The sequence below is a fragment of the Hyphopichia burtonii genome (genome assembly GCF_001661395.1).
Source record: "Hyphopichia burtonii NRRL Y-1933 unplaced genomic scaffold HYPBUscaffold_3, whole genome shotgun sequence".
In the NCBI taxonomy this organism is placed as follows: Eukaryota; Fungi; Ascomycota; class Pichiomycetes; order Serinales; family Debaryomycetaceae; genus Hyphopichia; species Hyphopichia burtonii.
In genome coordinates this window covers 1,833,385-1,852,560 of record NW_017963730.1, presented here as the reverse complement: position 1 = coordinate 1,852,560, position 19,176 = coordinate 1,833,385, and the positions used below count along the sequence as shown (strand labels likewise).

General features: G+C 34.8%; 10 protein-coding genes across 10 annotated transcripts in view; 5 read left to right on the top strand and 5 right to left on the bottom strand.

Annotated features, from left to right (window-relative positions):
- Positions 1–312, top strand: part of HYPBUDRAFT_6094 (uncharacterized protein) — a gene marked incomplete at both ends in the record, with an annotated part of 723 nt that extends 411 nt beyond the window's left edge. Inside the window, one exon of the mRNA XM_020223545.1 lies at positions 287–312. Within this exon, the coding sequence (XP_020077370.1) occupies positions 287–312 (26 nt within the window). The remainder of the gene's footprint in view (positions 1–286) is intronic.
- Positions 313–1,467: 1,155 nt separating this feature from the next.
- HYPBUDRAFT_240578 (MFS general substrate transporter) lies at positions 1,468–3,242 on the bottom strand (the record flags this gene model as incomplete). Its single annotated transcript, XM_020223261.1, has 4 exons — positions 1,468–2,439; positions 2,489–2,752; positions 2,806–3,123; positions 3,240–3,242. The coding sequence occupies 4 exons, from the start codon at positions 3,240–3,242 to the stop codon at positions 1,468–1,470; spliced, it is 1,557 nt and encodes a 518-aa protein (XP_020077369.1).
- A 396-nt stretch (positions 3,243–3,638) lies between these two features.
- Positions 3,639–4,815, bottom strand: PRA1 (Pra1p; the record flags this gene model as incomplete). The annotated part of the gene is made up of 1 exon (XM_020219690.1): positions 3,639–4,815. The coding sequence occupies exon 1, from the start codon at positions 4,482–4,484 to the stop codon at positions 3,639–3,641; it is 846 nt and encodes a 281-aa protein (XP_020077368.1). The 5' UTR covers positions 4,485–4,815.
- Positions 4,816–5,161: 346 nt separating this feature from the next.
- ZRT1 (Zrt1p) lies at positions 5,162–6,625 on the top strand (the record flags this gene model as incomplete). The annotated part of the gene is made up of 2 exons (XM_020222252.1): positions 5,162–5,299; positions 5,357–6,625. 2 exons carry the CDS (start codon positions 5,162–5,164, stop codon positions 6,623–6,625), a joined length of 1,407 nt encoding a protein of 468 aa, XP_020077367.1.
- A 109-nt stretch (positions 6,626–6,734) lies between these two features.
- Positions 6,735–7,736, bottom strand: HYPBUDRAFT_107695 (SDR family oxidoreductase; the record flags this gene model as incomplete). Its single annotated transcript, XM_020218576.1, has 1 exon — positions 6,735–7,736. The coding sequence occupies one exon, from the start codon at positions 7,734–7,736 to the stop codon at positions 6,735–6,737; it is 1,002 nt and encodes a 333-aa protein (XP_020077366.1).
- Positions 7,737–7,839: 103 nt separating this feature from the next.
- Positions 7,840–8,452, bottom strand: HYPBUDRAFT_204110 (uncharacterized protein). The gene has a single exon (XM_020223034.1). It carries the CDS (start codon positions 8,345–8,347, stop codon positions 7,943–7,945), a length of 405 nt encoding a protein of 134 aa, XP_020077365.1. The 5' UTR covers positions 8,348–8,452; the 3' UTR covers positions 7,840–7,942.
- Positions 8,453–8,556: 104 nt separating this feature from the next.
- HYPBUDRAFT_106671 (glycoside hydrolase family 32 protein) lies at positions 8,557–10,098 on the top strand (the record flags this gene model as incomplete). Its single annotated transcript, XM_020218502.1, has 1 exon — positions 8,557–10,098. The coding sequence occupies one exon, from the start codon at positions 8,557–8,559 to the stop codon at positions 10,096–10,098; it is 1,542 nt and encodes a 513-aa protein (XP_020077364.1).
- Positions 10,099–10,388: 290 nt separating this feature from the next.
- HYPBUDRAFT_107690 (amino acid permease) lies at positions 10,389–12,167 on the bottom strand (the record flags this gene model as incomplete). Its single annotated transcript, XM_020218575.1, has 1 exon — positions 10,389–12,167. One exon carries the CDS (start codon positions 12,165–12,167, stop codon positions 10,389–10,391), a length of 1,779 nt encoding a protein of 592 aa, XP_020077363.1.
- A 2,432-nt stretch (positions 12,168–14,599) lies between these two features.
- Positions 14,600–18,111, top strand: HYPBUDRAFT_161704 (putative pantothenate transporter; the record flags this gene model as incomplete). Its single annotated transcript, XM_020222539.1, has 3 exons — positions 14,600–14,645; positions 14,865–15,134; positions 17,034–18,111. 3 exons carry the CDS (start codon positions 14,600–14,602, stop codon positions 18,071–18,073), a joined length of 1,356 nt encoding a protein of 451 aa, XP_020077362.1. The 3' UTR covers positions 18,074–18,111.
- Positions 18,112–18,320: 209 nt separating this feature from the next.
- On the top strand, positions 18,321–19,130 carry HYPBUDRAFT_107101 (uncharacterized protein; the record flags this gene model as incomplete). Its single annotated transcript, XM_020218523.1, has 1 exon — positions 18,321–19,130. A coding segment is annotated over one exon (810 nt), but the record flags the coding sequence as incomplete, so codon positions are not given.
- Between the last annotated feature and the right edge of the window lie 46 nt (positions 19,131–19,176).

Here is a 19,176-nt window from a genome sequence, read left to right as displayed (position 1 = left end):
GTCGGTAGTGCAGTAGAAACTGTTGCAAGCGGACCAAGGACATTTGAAATGAGCTAGGGACGTGAGGTTTTGGAATTATTAGGTGTTGAAATACGTTTTTGAAAAATGAAAAAAATATTACAAACCTAACACTGAATTAGTGTTAAACTGGATGTTGTCCACAAAAGTTGTTCTGTTATGACTATTGGCATGTCCAATATAACAATCAGCAACATCAAGCAAACCGATAACAGGTTTCCCGATGTTGTTCACAAAAAAAAGAAAGCCAGTAACCTTCTTCATACAGAAATTCATAGCGATATCCCACTTTGAGCCCCCTAGTTATTTGCTAGTACTTGTCATAAAAGTTTGATTCGTTTAAATTTGAAATTTTGTCTTTCTAATCTCCATGAAAAGCTGTCAGATTGCTGAAACAGTCATTGTCAAGTTTACATGTTAGTTTTGGTTTAATTTTCCGAATTGGGGTGCCTGTGACTTTAGCACCACTGACGTTCAGTTTTTGGATAGCTTCTATTAATGACCTTCGTGATCTCTTTTTGAAGTATGGCTTCAATAGAATCGTTGTATATACTCTGTCAGTAATAGTGAGTAGTGAGAGATCAAAATCGTTAAATGCATTCAGTATCTTTCTAAAGAGACTGTCCCTTATTATATAGCAGGGAAAGGAACTTATCGTAGCCAACTTTCTGGATGTCACCTTGCCGCCGTAAACAACAAGACCGTGCACCTTCTCTTTCAAGGCCTCGTATTACTCTTCAAAATTTATAAGGGACATCTCGATCATAGGATGAAATACTCTGTTACGCTCAGGAATATAAGAAGGTCAAATTTTATATCGCATTATTTAATGTATGTTTAATGTTCTTAGGCTGCGAAAATTAATCTGAATCAAACTTGCAACCAAATCGAGCTGCAATTCTGAAATTAATCCTGAAACATGCAAAAACCATATCGAAACATAATTTTTGGACTTCCTGTATATCACGTAAGAAGATTTTATCAGAGGGACCAAATCTATATGGTCTAGGTTTCGACACCCCTTGTGCATAGCTTTGCTGCAAATCCCCAAGAGCTTACAATTCTATTAAAAATGAATATTCAAGTAATTTAAAGAGATTGGAGTTGGATGCAAAATGCTCCCCCCCTTATCGTGACACATTATCTTTTTTTAAACTAAACATCATTTTCTAACCTGAATGATGACAACTCAAGGATTTGTATGTATTTCCAACAGTTGAAGTACACCGGTATATCTTAAGGTTGAGACTACATTTGTTTTGTGCCTTCAAGAATCTCCTACTTAAAATTTGATTTCATCGATATAATACTATACCGATGCATATATATCTTGGCCAGTCAAAGGACACACCATTTCTATTTACTCTAGTTGAAGTCCGAAAGCTTTTTGTTTGGCTTTTATAAGTCATCCAAGACCATTACTACTAACAAGTGAAAAAAACATATTTGTTACTCATTGCTTTGATTTTCTGAATTCACCTTTTCGTTATAAAAATCTCTTATTCTATTTTGATATCTATCAAATAAAATAATAACAAAAGTGAAAAGTGTTGATACAATAAGAACTATCAAAGAATACAACATACCAGCGCGATACCTAGGAGCTTTTGCAGTTGTGAAAAGAAAGATACCCAAGGGAGTAGATGGAATTATCATAATGAGATTCAAGCTGCCCAAGGTTATACTTCTGAGAATTGGGTTTTCTCGACACATTTCGTTAGTCCAACTCACCATAATAGAGCTTGCTGCACCCGAGAAGCCTTGCAAGGAGTATCCAACAAATAGCGCCGACCGAGGAACATCATATATAGTTAGAATAATCAACCCCACCAACCAAGCTACTGAAACAAACAAATTGACTTCCCATTTCTTTTTACGCACATCACAAAACCATCCAGTAAGAACAGTTACTACGATATTGACAGCAGATTGGATCGTAGGAATATTGTTTCTCTGATAAACGTTATAATCTAATTTTTCAAGCACTACACCCCAGTAAGAACCTGCATCACTCGGGAGATGATTTAAGGTGTACCCTGCGTTGAAAACCCAGAATTGCCACGAAGCAAAGACATTTTTTATTTGTTTCCAACTGAACTCTTTGTTTTCTCTAACGTTTTTCACAACTGCTAAGTTTTTCCTTAATATCTCATATTCTCGTTTATTAAAAAAAAAATTCTTTTTAGGATAATTGTTAGGAAAGTCTGGTAATATAAATCCTATTATAGCAACCGGTACAACAGTGATAATGGCATCAACTATAAAGATCCATCTCCAACCTGCCAATCCATATCTCCCATTCAATGTTGCATAAACTCCCGATTGTATATAACCCCCAAACATTGTTCCTGCAGCACCACTAGCAATGAATATTGCAGTACGCGAGCTTAATAAGCTATGCGGGTAAAAGCTACCTAAAATCTGTAAAAAGTTAGTATATATAATTAAAGTTGTAATTGAAATTACATACATAATGAATACATGGAAAACAGCAGCCTTCTAAAGCACCTTGAAAGCATCTAAAGACCAATAAACTTTTGAAGTTATGAGAAGCAACTCCACATAATAAACAAAATATTGCCCACGATATCTCTATAATTGGCAACACAAGCTTTGGCTCAAATCTAGTTAGAGCGATTGGACCCAATACTCCGAAAATAGCATACAAAACATAAAACACCTTATTTAAAATGACTAGAGCATTAGGAGCTAAATTCAATTCCTCCGGCATTCCCTAATAATTGTTAGAATTTTAACTTTTTAAAATAAAGAAAAATTGATACGTACCAGGACCCAAGCATTACTGACGTTAGCATAATCGAGGTATCTTACAAAGAATGACAAGCAGACATAGGTCAAAATTATGCAATCCACTTTGACATAAACCTTTTTTTCTTCTTTGGATAATTCTTTGGGATTCCAAAGATAAAAAGGAGCATCAATTTTCGAACTTTTAGGAGATTTCGATGTCCAGAATAAATTCCATCTTTTCTCTCTGCTAATGTAGAAATCGTTAAAAACCACTTTTTCCTCTGTGAAGTTCGAGGAATGTTCATTTATTCCATCAACCTCCACTCGAATCTGCTCTTTCTGGATCTTTTCCACCTGGGTCATCATAGCAGTAGACGAGAAGATTGTTTTCAAGAAGATTTTGCAAAGTGTACCAAAAAGATCCTTTTAAAGAACTAAAAAAAGCGGCTGCAAAGTTATATGACGGGAACCATTGCGATAAACTAATTAATTGTTTGAGGTGCGATGACAGCCACACATATCCGTAATTAAGTAATAAGGGGAAAATGTGCCTGAATCTTATTATTTTAGAGGTGACTTAAGCATTATAACGCCAAACCGTTTTCAATTATCACGAATAAGAAGTTGAAAAGTTAAGTTGGAGTAATCCGTCAAAGGTAACAAGTAATGGAATACGGGCCGATACCAACTCCACAGAATCAAACTAATCTATTTAATAGGAATCACCTGTTTTGGTGTTTTTTACAAAAGAAAATGGAAAATAATCGGGAGCTTCGTATTCTTTAAAACGAACTCAATTAAGTAGATATTTGAAAGCAAAGTTGTTGCAAAAATATACGGGTGCGAAAAAAAATTGTTTATTGAAGAATTTACACACAATGGGTTTCACCATCAGAATGAGTATGACATTCTGTTCCACCATTACTGTCACTCTTAGTAGCGGTCTCTGAGTTGGAGTCTTTCGAGTCCGAATGATCGGATTTACCCGTACAACCTTTACCAGGAACAGCTATGTCATAAGCGTAAACGTCTAAAGCATAATATCTTAAAGTAGCAGAATTTCGAACTGCTTCAGAAGAATTGCTTTTAGCTAAATCTAAGCATTCTTTATAAGTATCAGCGTAATGGCCAACGATACCCTGTCCTAGTTTATCCGTATGCCAAACCCTATGTAATAAATCAGCTGCCCAATAAACAGAATTTTTTGAATTAGCAACAGTAAAACCTAAAGAGCAAATTTGAGATAAATACTGTCTTGAAGAGTACGACAAATCACAAATCACAGTTTGATCGGTGGCATTTTCACCTCTCCAGTGACCAGCCCAGCCGGCATTTTGACAGTTATTGTCAATATCGTCACAACGGAACAAAACACCGGATTTGTCAGCACGAACAACATTATCAAAGATCCCAATAACCTCACCAGAAGGAGAGTCATCACCAAAGTATTTGCGGAAAAATTTAGATTCGTTACCAAATCTTACAGTATGATCTCTAGCATGTGCAGCCAACTCCTTAGTCTCTTGTAAAGCTTTCGCAAGTTGATTAAATTGCGTATCATTGCAAGATTTATGAATTGGAAACTCTTGCTGCCATCCATCAGTCCAATCGTAGGTCGAAGAAGAATCAACTATACTAGTGACTGTTGGTTCCGAAGAAGAAGACGCACAATTAACAGCAGCAATGAAACAAAATGACAGGAAAATGAACCTCATTATCGATATTGATCACTTAAATCTAATCTTTAGCGAAGACTAATCATCCAACTTATATACCACCAGTGATGCAAATAATTTAAGACTGAATCAGTGGTTATTAGACTTTGGCTTGGCAAGAGACCTCTAGTGATCAAGAAGTTCACCTTCATAAACGCTAAGAACAAACTATTTACAGATACCAACAATATGGGATCATCCACTTCGTAATTTGAGAGTATGAACACTTGTTAAGCCACTCAAGATCGTATCTTGAGCAGAAAACTCATTCTTCTCCATGTGTTCTCCTCTTTCTTCTATCCTCAACAGTTAATTGTTTATTGAAATTCAATAGTTTACAAAGTTTATTTAAATCATCTTACCTAATTTCATAATTGATTTTTTTTGCAACCTCAGTAGTTACATTTTAAACTGTTTGTTTCACAGAAGAACACGGCGTTGATGTTGCTTGGCAGTTGAATTGATGTATTTATGAGAGGTTGAGAAAAAATTTTTTGAGTTTGCAGTCAAATCATAAGTCAACTATATATCCTTGTATAATGATATAGCTTCTTGGCAGGATGACTTGGGTTAGGTGATTAAGGAACCACCTTATTGGTTTAATTGGAACCGAAACATGTATTTAACTAGTGGAAGATCCAAAAATGTAAGACAATATCCCTATAAGCTCACTAACGATGCAACTTAAAAGATTTTTGGTATTGATCTTGAGTAGTCCCGTTTGGGCTACTGTGACAGTAACTTCCACTAGAGATTATAGGATAGCTACACAAACAACCCAAAGTGGTGCTCGTATCACCAATGATCAAGCTAACGCGGCTGCTGGTGCAACTAGAGATGGTGGAAATGGATCATCAAGTGCCTCAAATGAGTCAAGTGCTACTGGCCAAACCACAGCAATTACTAGTTGTCATTTTCATGGATCTACTCAGTTCTGTGTTGATGGACAAGGTAGAGAGGGCTCTGTTGTTCCTGCTCCTTCAAATACAAAAGATGCTCCCAGTGAATACACTGGTTGTCATGCACATGAAACTGATACTTTCTGTATGAATGGCGATGATGAAGTTCAATTTGCTGCTGAGCTGGAGTCGTCTTCTTCTTCTTCCTCTTCATCTGGTGGTAAGAAAAACTGTCATTTCCATGCTGGTGTTGAACATTGTCTTGCTGAAGGTGAATCAGAACATGGCAGTAAACTGGCCCAATCTTGCGAAAGAGTTGACCGGGATTACAATATACCTTTGAGAATTGGTCTTTTATTTGTTATTTTGGCCACATCTGCCATTGGGGTATTTGGCCCTATTTTATTAACCAGGTTTACAAACTTTTCAACTGATTCGAACGTTATTGTTATAATTAAACAATTTGGAACTGGGGTAATTGTGTCAACGGCTTTTGTTCATTTAATTACCCATGCAGAGTTAATGTGGGGGAACTCATGTATTAGTTTACAATATGAATCAACTGCTTCCGCAATCACTATGGCTGGGATATTTTTGGCATTTTTAATTGAATACGTTGGTACTAGAGTTGTGAAAAATAGCATTGATAAGCGCTCAGCTCAGAATTCTTCTGACCATGAAGATCAAAAGGATATTAATAGCAGTGAAGAGAACACTGTTCCCGTTCATAATCACAACCACCATTTTCATGGATCAGCTCTTCAAGATAAACTTTCAGTTATGCTTTTAGAAGCGGGTATAGTTTTCCATTCTATTTTAATTGGGATCACTTTGGTAGTTGCAGGTGATTCTTTTTTCATTACATTATTCATTGTTATTTTATTCCATCAAATGTTTGAAGGTCTCGCTTTAGGTTCTAGAATTGCAGAGTTGAAGGATGCAAAGCTTTTATCAAAATTATTAATGGCTTCAGTATTTGCAGTAATTACCCCAATTGGTATGGCAATCGGTATTGGTACTTTAAAAAAATTTAATGGTAATGATCCAAGTACTGTTATTGCATTAGGTACTTTAGATTCATTTTCTGCGGGTGTTCTTATTTGGACTGGGCTTATTGAAATGTGGGCTCATGATTGGCTCTTCGGTAGTTTAGCCAATGCTCCAATGATAAAAACCTCTCTTGCTTTTGTTGCTTTAGTAGCTGGGATGATACTCATGAGTGTTTTAGGTAAATGGGCATAATTTTTTATAAAGCTGCGAATTTTTTAAAAATGTAAAATTAATATATATTGTCATATAGTATAAAATACATAAGAAAATTGATATATTATTTCCGTTTAACTTTCATACTTTAGTTCAGTTTTGATTTCAAAATTTGACTAACAGTATCCACAATAGATTGTTTCAAAGAGATGAATTCAAAATCTAATAATTTCTTAGATTTAGAATTATCAATTTGAGATTGAAGACTAAGAAGTTTTTCACCAGATCCAGGTTCACCCTTGGGGACCTTATCATTCAATTGAGGAAAATTTTCATGGATCAAGTCCAAAATAATTTGTGAATTGAATTTACCATTCCATAACAACAAACGTTGATTCTTGATACTTGAATTTTCAAATGCAACTATATGAGCTTTAGCAACATCTCTAACATCAATAAACCCACCTGTAAATGAAGGGATTTCATCATCTTTGTTTAACTTAACATATTTGTTAACAATTTCTGCTGAAAAATTCAATATATCTTTATTATTATCAAAAGCCTGAGGTCCAAATACAAAAGAAGGATTAATAACGTTCAAAGTGAAATTGACTTTATTATTTTTAATAAAGTCCCAAGCACTTTTTTCAGCATAAGTTTTGGAACCCCTATAACCCAATCTTTTATCCGTTAAGGAATCTTCGTAAGTCATATCATTCCAAGAATCTTCATTGTAAACCGGATCATCTTTACCGTTCTTTGTTACAGCAGCGAATGAAGAAGTAAGTACAACCGAAGTTATTTGAGAACCATATTTGAAAATTGCATCGAATGCATTTTTCGTACCTCTAATTGCTGGTTTTAAAAGTTCCTCTTCAATATTATTTGACTCAAATAATACTGGAGAAGCAGTATGTAGGAAAACTTTAATCTCTGGATTTTCTTTTAAAGCTTGATCAAAAGCACCTTCTGCTACAATATCAGGAACAATAACGTACTTGAAATTGGTAGACCCCAATGATTTGACAAGCTTTTCTCCTTTAGATTCCGAACGTACGGTCCCAATCACCTTATATCCCTTTGAGATCAATTGTTTGACCGTATGTAACGCTATGAACCCAGTTGCCCCTGTGACAAATACTGTTGTCATTTTATATCTTGTTTTGAATAAGAAAAAAGTAGCTCCATTTTCCAATTTTCAATAAAACCTTAAAACAATATCTGATGGCAAACAAGAGATTGCTCCACAGTTTGTTTGGTGTACAGAAGTGTGAGACGGCCTAAAAGTTCCCAAAGAGTAGATAGATCCCCCGAAGTCAAGAGGGCCCACTCTACGTATTTAGACACTGCGAACTGTCATTCTAAGGTTAGGTTGCCCATAGTCATCAAGTTCGCGGTGTTGTAATTAATCCAATAACCCTTCTCAACTACGAAGAATTTATTCAGCTGTAATCGGGATAATTCGCCGTGCTGGAAAAACACCCATGGAAAAATTAGGTTTCCTGGAATAACCTGATTGCTCGCTGTTTGGAATTTATCCTGGGGGAATAATAAACAAACATGACGAGATTTGAGCTTTTTCCTTTCCTTTTGCCGTTTCTTATATTGTATGATCATGCCTATTTGTTGAATACAAAAATGAGTTAATGTGGGGGCACTTTTCAATCTCTTTGTATTGTTTTGGTGCCCTGTTGGGTGTACGAGGTCGGTACAAATGGGGTTCCCCGGATCAAATTTTCTCCAAGTTAAGCTGCAGCGCATCGTACTTGTGTCTGTGGGGGTCAATTGAATACGCTAAAATCCTCCCAAGAAAAGATTTACATTAATTAGACTCCCCAAAGGATAATCTGAATTTCAAGAGGAGTTTCGCCGTGAAGGGGAGAGTATAAATATGGGAAGTATTGGCTCAAGAATGACGGTATTAAAACGAGTGCACCAGGAAAAAAAACGATTAAAAAATAGAAGATTCGATGATGAGATTTTCCGTGCTTCTATTTTCTCTTCTTTATACAACCATGGTTTCTGCTGCTACTGCTGCTGCTGGCGATAATCGCCCGTTGCTTCATTATACCCCAGAAAAGGGGTGGATGAACGATCCAAATGGCTTGTTCTATGATAAAAAAGCTGATCTTTGGCATATCTACTTTCAGTATAACCCTCATGACCCTTTTTGGAATCAACCATTGTACTGGGGGCATGCTACTTCTAAAGACTTGACTACATGGAACCATGAAAAATTGGCAATTAGCCCTGACCGTGATGACGAAGGGATATTCTCCGGTAGTATTGTTATTGATCATAATAATACCTCGGGCTTTTTTGACGATTCAATTGATCCAGATCAAAGGGTGGTTGCAATTTATACAAACAATGCAGATATTCAAACCCAAGATCTCGCATACTCTCTTGATGGGGGTTATACTTTCACTAAATTCCATAATAATCCGGTGCTTGACGTGAACTCAACCCAGTTCAGAGACCCAAAAGTTTTCTGGCATCAACACTCTAATCAATGGATTATGGTTGTTGTTAAATCTCAAGAATATAAGGTTCAAATTTTTGGTTCTCCCGATTTGAAAAATTGGAAATTTCACTCTAATTTCACTGCAGGATATCCTGGATTCCAATTTGAATGTCCAGGTTTAATTGAAATTCCAATTACCGGTACTAATGAATCCAAATGGGTGATGTTTATTGCAATTAATCCCGGTTCTCCAGTGGGTGGTTCTACAAATCAATATTTCATTGGTGATTTTGATGGGGTTGAATTCAAGCCAATTGATCACTTTACTAGATTTGTAGATCTTGGTAAAGATTATTATGCTTTACAAACTTTCAGTGACGTTGAAAAAGCTGATGGGGTCCTCGCCATTGCTTGGGCTTCTAATTGGCAATACGCAAATAACGTTCCAACAAAAGAATGGAGAAGTTCATTATCATTGACTCGTAATTTCAGTTTAGACTATGTTGCTGCTAACCCAGAATCAAAACTATTAACGTTAATACAGACTCCTGTTTTTCAAACTGACGTTGCCAAAACTTTGGAAAAAAAAAATATTACATTAAGTGCAAATGATTCAATTGATTTTGAAGCAGATTCGGGTGTTTTTGAATTCGAATTAAAATTTAAAGCTATAAATGCTCTTGCTCATTCTGATCTTGCCAATTTAGATTTATACATAAGCTCTGCTGATGGTAAAGAATCCATTCGTTTTGGTTATGACCCTGTAGGGCAATCTTTTTACCTTGATAGATCCAATACTCCATACAAAAATCCTTATTTCACTGGACAATTAAGTGCTTATGTTGAACCTTCATCCGATGGCCAATATAAGATATACGGGGTGGTTGATAGAAATATCATCGAATTATATTTCAACGACGGTGTCACTGCTATGACTAATACTTTCTTTATGAGTGAAGGTAACACTCCTTCCAGAGCTCAACTCAAAACTAATTTCGATGACGAATTTTACATTGAAAGTATTTCATTTAATGAATTATCCGTTTAGAAAATCAAAGATATTACAAAATCGGCACTTGTCAGCTGATGGAAAGAAGTTAGGGAATGTTTGATTTTGAATGAACGATATCGGTACAAGTCAAATTTGAGCTAACCGAAAATGTTAAGGCAAAAGAACAATCGATCGATTGATTGTGGTCGTAAATTCTCTTATCAGATCAATTAATTAAATCGCATCGAGCGGAACTTTTTTCTTTTTATCTTCTACAGACATATCTTCAATTTTAATAATTACTAAAATTACATTAATAAAACTATATAACAATTTATAAAGTATATCTAACACCAGAAGTGGTAAATTCTCTTGTACAAAGGTTTTGAAGCAAGAATTTCTTTTTCTTCGGCAATTTCTTGTTTTAACAAGTCTAAATCTAATTCTCTTCTACCAGTATCAAGATCAATATCTTTAGCTTTAATGTAAAGACTACCACGTCTCCATAATTTATGAGGAATGTAGAAAGCAAGTACCACAATTGCACCTAAATAATTTTCAAAGAAATTTAAAGCTGAAGGTTTATTTGAAGGGAATAAAGCAATCCAAAATTGAGCGATAAGAATTAAACCGATAATGGTAACCCCATAGTAAGAACCATAAACTCCAAATTGAGATTTGAAGACAAGTTCACTAGTGTCTCTACCTTGAACGTATAAAGCACGTCTGAAACGAATGTGACATAACATGATACCACCCCAAGTGAATAAAGAAGATAAACCAGAAAGAGCCAATAACCAAGTGAAAACATCACCTTCTTTAGAAGAAGCACAGACAAAACAAAGTAAACCAAAAATACATTGGAAAATAATACCAAATAAAGGACGACCGGCTTTATCGATATAAGCAAAAATTTTTGGAGCCATACCAGCAGAAGCAATAGCAGCCAAGGTTCTACTTGAAGCGAAAACTGAAGAATTACCAACGGATAAGACCGCAATCATAATGACGGCATTCATGACAGAAGGTAAACCCTTAATTTGGGCGTTTTTAATTGAGATAACAAATGGAGAAGCATTTGCATCAACAGAAGAAGAACCAAGAAGTCTTTCATCATTATAAGGAACCAATAAACCAACCAAGGTTAAAGAAATAATGTAGAAAAGAGCAATTCTCCAAAAAACTTGTTTAGTAGCTTTTGGTAAAGATTTACGGACATCAGCAGTTTCAGCAGCACCCAAAGCAGCCAATTCAGTACCAGCAAAGGCAAAAGCAGCAGTGACGAAAACTGAACAAACCCCTTTAAACCCATTATGAATGGCACCCGGGTTATGCCAGTATCTACCACCGATATAACCTTCATCATTTGGACCACCACCACAAACCAACACAATACCTAAAATAATAAACCCAGTAACTGCAAGAACTTTAATGAGCGAAAAGAGAAATTCGGCTTCACCGTAACCTTTAACACCAAAAAAGTTAATTGCTACAATCAAAACATAAAAGATAACGACGTAAGCAGCGGGGTTAGTAGTAGTATCCCAATATTGAATAGTCATTGAAGCCGCAACCAATTCCAATGGAAGCACAACCAACCATTGAAGAGCATAATTCCAAGCCAAAGAAAATGAAAGAGAAGGATCAAGAAATCTAGTATTGTAAGTAACAAAAGCACCAGAAACTGGGAAAGTAACCGATAATTCCCCAGCAGCATTAACCATACAAAGAATCATAGTAGAAATGATCCCGTAACCAATCAAGACACCAGCTGGCCCCCCAGTTCTTAAAGTAGAACCAGAACCAACAAAAAGACCCGTACCAATACTCCCCCCAAGGGCAATCATTTGTAAATGTCTATTTTTCAATTTTCTAGATAAAGGAGAATTGGCAGTCATAATGGCAGTTTTTTCAATATCGGTTAAATTTGGATCCAAATTGAGTTCTTCGGAATCATAACGACGGAAGGAGTCTTTTATTTTAGCAAATCCAGTTAATTCTGGTTCCTTCTTTTCTTCAAAATCATTAACCAAGACTCCTCCACTTTTTTCAGTGGAAGAACCATCAGCAGCTTCTCTAGAGCGTACGTAGTCGAGTTCTTTATTTGACAGGACTTTATTTGACATGATTGAAACTTAAATAAGAAAAGTGAAAATAAGAAAAAAAACTTTTCAAAAAGACAAAGGATCCTAGTCCATTTAAATAATGGAAAAATGTTCACCTTATTATCCCCATTATCAAAGGGAAATCGGTGAAAATTGGTAGGGTATTTTTCTCTACTGATAAGGCTTTCGCTCGTAGATTACAGGAATTGCAGGTTCCGCCAGGAATTTACAGGTTGCAGCACCGCCTTTTACACCTTGACCCAGTTTCTTGCAGGTTAGATGTTTTTATGGGGAAGCGAACAAGAACAACAAAAAAAAAATAAAATTAAATCGCCGTTGATATTCCCAAAACCCCTCCGTACACCCCTCCAACTACAGTAATAACCAAGCAAGTTTTGATTATATGGGAATAATTACAGAACAATTTTGAAGTAAATTACGGCATTAACAATGTCCACTTGTAAGTGGGCTCACCTAAATTGAATATTCTTGGATCTTCAAGATTGTTATCAAGGGAAAGGCGCTAAGAGTGCGATTGTACGGAGGTTTATCTGCTTATCTTTGTTTTTGCCGTATTTTCGAGATTGGTTTATCTTGTTGCATCGGTTGCCTTGGCCGTTGGAACGATATAAGACCATCTATGGGTATTGTGTAAATGTAAGGAGTTATTTGGTTTGAGCAAATTTACTGTTCAATTACAGTATATGCTTGTTCATTGATAAGAGAATGCTAACTTGCACAACTAAACTTTATTGAGAATCTCATCACGGTTTATCTTGACGTTGCATTCACCTTAACACTGCTTGTGAATCTCTTCGGTTTATTGTTTGTGTTCTTGGCCTCTTAGTGGCTCGACGAGGTTGATTGTCAAAACCTCCGTACATTTAACTGATGGACAAATTTACACAAAGCCGAAAAGTGGCTTAGGGAATTTAGTAGCTTTAGTGAGTTTAGTAGCTTTAGTGAGTTTAGGAACTTTAGTGAGTTTAGCTTTAGTGAGTTTAGGAACTTTAGTGAGTTTAGCTTTAGTGAGTTTAGCTTTAGTGAGTTTAGGAACTTTAGTGAGTTTAGCTTTAGTGAGTTTAGGAACTTTAGTGAGTTTAGTCGATAAAGCAGTGAGCTTAAATATCTGACCTTTTGTAAGTTAACTGTCATGAAATTGATGAACTGAATGCAAATTTCAAAGAAAGCCATGACTGGAACTTGTAGTGTTATATATACCGTATAAAAGAAGCTTGCACCACTTATTTGTACCCTTGAAATTACAGAGTTGTTCAAGAGCTACAATGAGTTATGGTATTGCTTATCCATCTAATAAATACTACTGATTTACTTTACAAGCTTCACTAAGTGGCCCCAATGAAACCTTTAAAGCAAATCATCCTTGCTTAATAAAATGTTCATAGTAAGTTTTTAGCGAAGTTAAATGAAAATCCCTCAATAAGTATCTCTTCATGCAAAGCATACCCCGTATTGGCTTTAGTACCTATACACTTGTCGTAGAAACTTTCCCGAACGCTCACCTACAATTTCGGATTGCAAAATCTTTTGAAAATTGCAAAATATTTTGAATATTGCAAAATTATTGCAAATTCTCAACAAACACAATTCTGCGACTTTATCGATTACGAAATCTATAAACTTGACGTATATTCGAGAATAGTTACCCTTCAGATACATCTGCCGAAGTTAATCATTCATACTCACATATAATCATTAGTAAATGTAAACACTTTGTCGAGCTTACCATGTAACTAAATAATTCAGCCAATGGAACAAGCTCAAAATGTCATCACTCGTATACTTCTTTCCATGGCGTTTATTCGTTTGTTTTACAATTTTAATTGAAACCTCATCTAGTAGAATTTTTTTGTTACAAAATCAAATTCGCAACTTCAATTACAATAGAAACAATTGAATTGACAATAATTAACCAGCATGAAACTTACTTCTAATTGGCTTTATTTTGGTTCCTTGTTTCGTTGACCCACAAACCATTTTGATTTAAAGGGACATACACGGGCTCAATGAAAATCTTCATTTGACCAATGAAACCTCATACAAATAATCATAATGTTTTAATATTAACCCCGTTTAATTCATCCAAGTTATGCATCGATTATAAAAACTGCTAAAGAGCGTTTGCGAAATTATGGTTGTCTGAACAATCTGTTGATTCGGGTCCTAAATAGATTTCTTCGGATCTAGGTTCTTACCTCATACGCCATCCCGTTCTATGAGGGCACAGTTAGTTAAAACAGTGCATCTGTTGGGGGATGTTATGCATAAACTAAATTGCCCATTGACCTTGCATTCGAGGAATGATTAACAATAAATAAAATTTTGCCAAACCCCCCTGTATCACTCGAAGAATATACCTACATTGTCTTAATCATTTATAATGATTTTGATTTCCTTTTCTTCATTAAGCTTATATTTGTTCCTTATCAAATATGTCAACTCAAACAGTAGTTGAAGAAGAATTCAAACTGAAGAATGGTCATACTATTGAAATTGAAAATAGACTATCTCATTCCCAATCGGAAAATTCAATTGATTTAGGAAATCCAAATAACGAAATTAATGCATTAAGACCAAAAAATTCAAGAAATAATTCATATAATTCAATTAATGAATCAAATGATTTACCTAAACCTAAAGAGAAAACTTTTTGGCAAAAATTTTTTTCATTAGATTCAGAATTTCATCAAAATGAAGAAGAGAAAAAATTTGTTAGAAAATTAGATATTTATTTACTTACTTGGGGGGTTGTTCTGTATATCTTGAAAAACGTTGATCAAGCAAATTATAAAAATGCTTATGTTAGTGGGATGAAAGAAGATTTAAATATGTCCGGTAGTGATTATAATTGGTTATCAACTTATTATACCATTGGATACGCTATAGCAGCAATTCCTTGTCAAATTTTAATGACAAGAGTTAAAGCTTCTTATTTTATGGGAGGTTGCGAATTAGTTTATGGTATCTGTACTGCATTATGTTCAATTCCTGGGAATAACGTTAAACCTTTATTTGCTTTTAGATTTATTATTGGTGCTGCTTCTTCTTCTTCATGGCAAGGTATGATGATTATTTTTTTCAATTATTATAATAAACATGAATTGGGTTTTAGAGCTGGTCTTATTGGTGCTAGCGCATTTGTTGGTCAAGCTATAACTGGAGCATTACAAGCGGGGATTTATAAACATTTAAATGGTGCTCAAGGAATTGCCGGCTGGAGATGGTTATATATAATCAATGGGGCATGTATGACAATTCCAATTGCAGTTTTGGGTTTGTTTATATTACCAGATACTCCGGCTAATGGTGGAGCTCGTTGGATGACAAAAAGAGAAGTTGCAATTGCTTTGAAAAGAGTTCATGATCAAGGGAGAGTAACTCTACGTCAATTCAAAATAAAAGAATGTTTGAAAGCTTTCAAAGATAAAAAATTATATTTTTTACTATTAGCTTATATGCCATGGGATTTAGGTTTAAATGCAACTAGTTATATTAATTTATGGTTACAATCAGTTACAAATCCCGATGGTTCTAAAAAATATTCAGTTGAGCAAATAAACATTATCCCTATTGCTGGTTATATAACCGGTGCCATTGGTATGATTGTTATAACCAAAGTTGCCGATATAACTAGAAAAAGAATTCATGCTTTAATTTTTCAACAATTAATTGGGATTTTTGGTTGTATTATCTTATCGATCTGGCCCCGTTCTTTAGCATTGAAGTATATTGGGTTTTTCGTCATGTTCTTGGTGCAAAGTACCGGGGCTATATTAATGTCTTTTGTACCTGAACTTTGGGCTAAAAGACCCGAAAGAAGAGCTGTTGTCACCTCAATCATTGTTATATTGGATTTTGCTAATAACTCCTGGTTAAGCTTAACTCTTTGGAATACTCGTTACCTGCCAAGGTTCTCTGCAGGTTACAAGGTCAACCTTGCATTTGAAGTTACTTCTTTAATTGGTTGTCTTCTATTCTATTTCTATCTTTACAAGAATTTACTCAAGCAAAATCAACTTGAATCCTTAGATAAAATCGAAGAGAACATCAAGCCGAGAGACTTGAACGCATAATATTATTTATTTATTCTACTCATTATATAGTCATAGAGATCAATATAGAGATCAATAGTCATAGAGATAAAGTTGTAAGAAGAAATTGTCGCAAATTAAAAAGAAAAAAATGGACGAAATTAATTGGCGGAAAAACAAAGATCTCACTTTCTGCTGCGTTTCCTTAAACAGAAAGAGAATATTGCTCATATTACAATTTAACATCTCTAACTTTATAATGGCGATGTTTGATAATTCATATAAAGATAAAGTGACTCGCTTCTTTATGAGTATTTTGGATATTCTTTCAACAATAAAATGGAAAGGGTTGGACCACTGAAGGATATAGAAAAGGTTAACTCTAATGAGTCAGCTAATAGTGATAATCCATTTTTACAGAAAGAAGATCCAAAACAAGATATCCGATTAAATACAAATGAGATTCAAGGAACAGCTTATAGGAAGAATTTCTTTGTCAGAAACTTCACGGTTACCTACGAGACCATCGAAGAAAGAAACTTTGTTAGAAAACTCGACGTTCTTCTTCTAACATGGGCTTGTTTATCTTATTGCATTAAAAATATCGATCAAAATAACTATAAGTTTGCATACGTGCTGAATATGAAGGAGGATTTGCATATGAATACCGGTGAAAGAGATGATTATAACCTTTTGAATACGTTATTCGTATGTGGGTATTTGATTGGTATAATACCATTCCAGTTATTAATGAATGTATCACCAGCCTATATGGTTCTTTCTGGATGTGAACTTTTATGGGGAATTTGTACGTTTTTATGTGCTATCCCCCAAGATAAAGTAAATTATTTATTTGGACTTCGTTTTTTAATTGGATTTTTTGAAAGTTGTAGTTGGTCTGGTATAACTTTTGTACTTTTCAATTATTATAATCCACAAGAGTTATCCTTTAGAGGTGGTCTTATAATGGTAGCCACCCAATGTGGTAGAGCATTTACTGGATTTATGCAAGCTGCCATTTATACTAACTTAGAAGGATCTCAAGGTATTCCTGGTTGGAGATGGTTATTCATCATCAATGGGGCAATTACCGTTGTTATTGCACTTTCTGGATTCTTTCTTATCCCTGATACTCCAGATAATGGCGGTGCCAAATGGATGACACCAGGAGAAATTTCCATAGCTAAATCTAGAGTTGAAAAATTGGGAAGAAGAACAGTTAGAAAATTCGAATGGAAAAAATATTTTAAACCTTTTTTAGATTATAGGTTTTATATCATTACCCTTGCATATTCAGGTTGGGACTTAGGCTCGTCTGCTACAAGTTATATAACTTTATGGTTAAAAGCAATGAAAAACAGTGATGGTACTCCAAAATATTCTGTACAACAAGTTGATTTGATCCCTGGTGCTGGTTACCTTTTAGCAGCTTTAAGTATTATTATTGTGACTAGGTTTGCTGATTTGACTCAAAAAAGAATTCATTCTCTTGTTTTCCAACAAATTTGTGGTGTTATTGGTTGTAGTATCCTTTCTGCTTGGCCCAAAAGTAATGGTGCCAAATTTGCCGGGTTTTTCATCATGTACACAGTACAATCAACAGGTCCAATCATTACCTCTTTTATACCTGAGATTTGGCGTCTAGATAACGAAGTCAGATCAACAATCATTGTTATGATTGTTATTTTCACCCATGTCATGAATGCATGGTTACCTTTAGTAGTTTTCCCAACTGATCAAGCCCCTCATTATAAAGCTGGTTACGAAGTTATGCTTGCATTCAATGCCATGTCTTTGATCGGATGCGTGCTATTCCATTTCTTTGTTTATAAGAAATTTAAACAAGAGGAAGACTCCATTGAATTCGAAAAGTAAGTTTATAGAATATTAATTTTTTTTGCAGCAAAACAAACCTTTTACATGTAGACTACCAATTTCTGAGTCTTAAAAACAAGATAAACCGGTTAATTGACTTTACATTCCTATCAAGCTCATCTTATCTCAGTTTATCGGACATTAGTAGCTCCGTTGAGTTTCTTTATTCTTTTTTTTTTTTTTTTTGCACCGGATGAAAAAAAGAGCAATACGAATAATTATAAATCAATAAGATTCTACTCTCGAACTAATCCAAATGAAGGCTGGAACCAAAACCGCAAAGAATGAAGCAAGTGACGTTGACGAGGAAGATACTATAATGTATAAAGGAAGAAGAATCTCAAGAGATGAGAGACTTCGACAAATGAGAGAATCTCAGAAGAACTTACGAAATCGAAGAAATCAAGAGATTGAAGATTTAAAGTTGGAGAATCAGAGATTGAAACAAGTTATTAAAGATTTGGAAAATTCAAGAAAGATTGTATCGGATACTAATTCAACACAAGGATTCCTGCAAAATGAGTTGATGGAATCCATTCTTGAGAATGACATCCCTGAGCATTTCCAATTTCTACTGAAATATGGCCCAGAAAGAGCTTCAGAGATATTTGTAAGTAGCCATCACTGTTTTTTCCAGCTATTTGCAGACAAGACTTTGGAATTTGTCGGAAAATCTTATCATGAAGGTTACCCTTTAATAACTAATGATGGGTTATTTCAAATAAGTCCAGTGTTTAACGAAAATGAAACTTTTTTCAAAAATTATATAGGAGAATTAATTGAATTTCAAAGGAAAAAGGAATTTCCAAAAAAGTGGTTAAAAGGAGAAAAATGCTTATCAAAGGGAGTTTTGTCACCAATAGGAATATTGAGATATTTATTAGAGTATGTCGACTTGAAAACAGTCAATACTGATATATTAATAAGTTGTATTGTAACAAGAGCATTTGCATCAGAATATGGACCAGCCATAAAAGTGCATATGTTGAGTCAATGTGTGGAAGATTCTATAAATGTTGAATTTGATCATTTTTTTTTAACGGATGAAATAAATTAGAATATGCATTGAATTAAAGACTAAGAACTATTAAAAAAAGTAATTA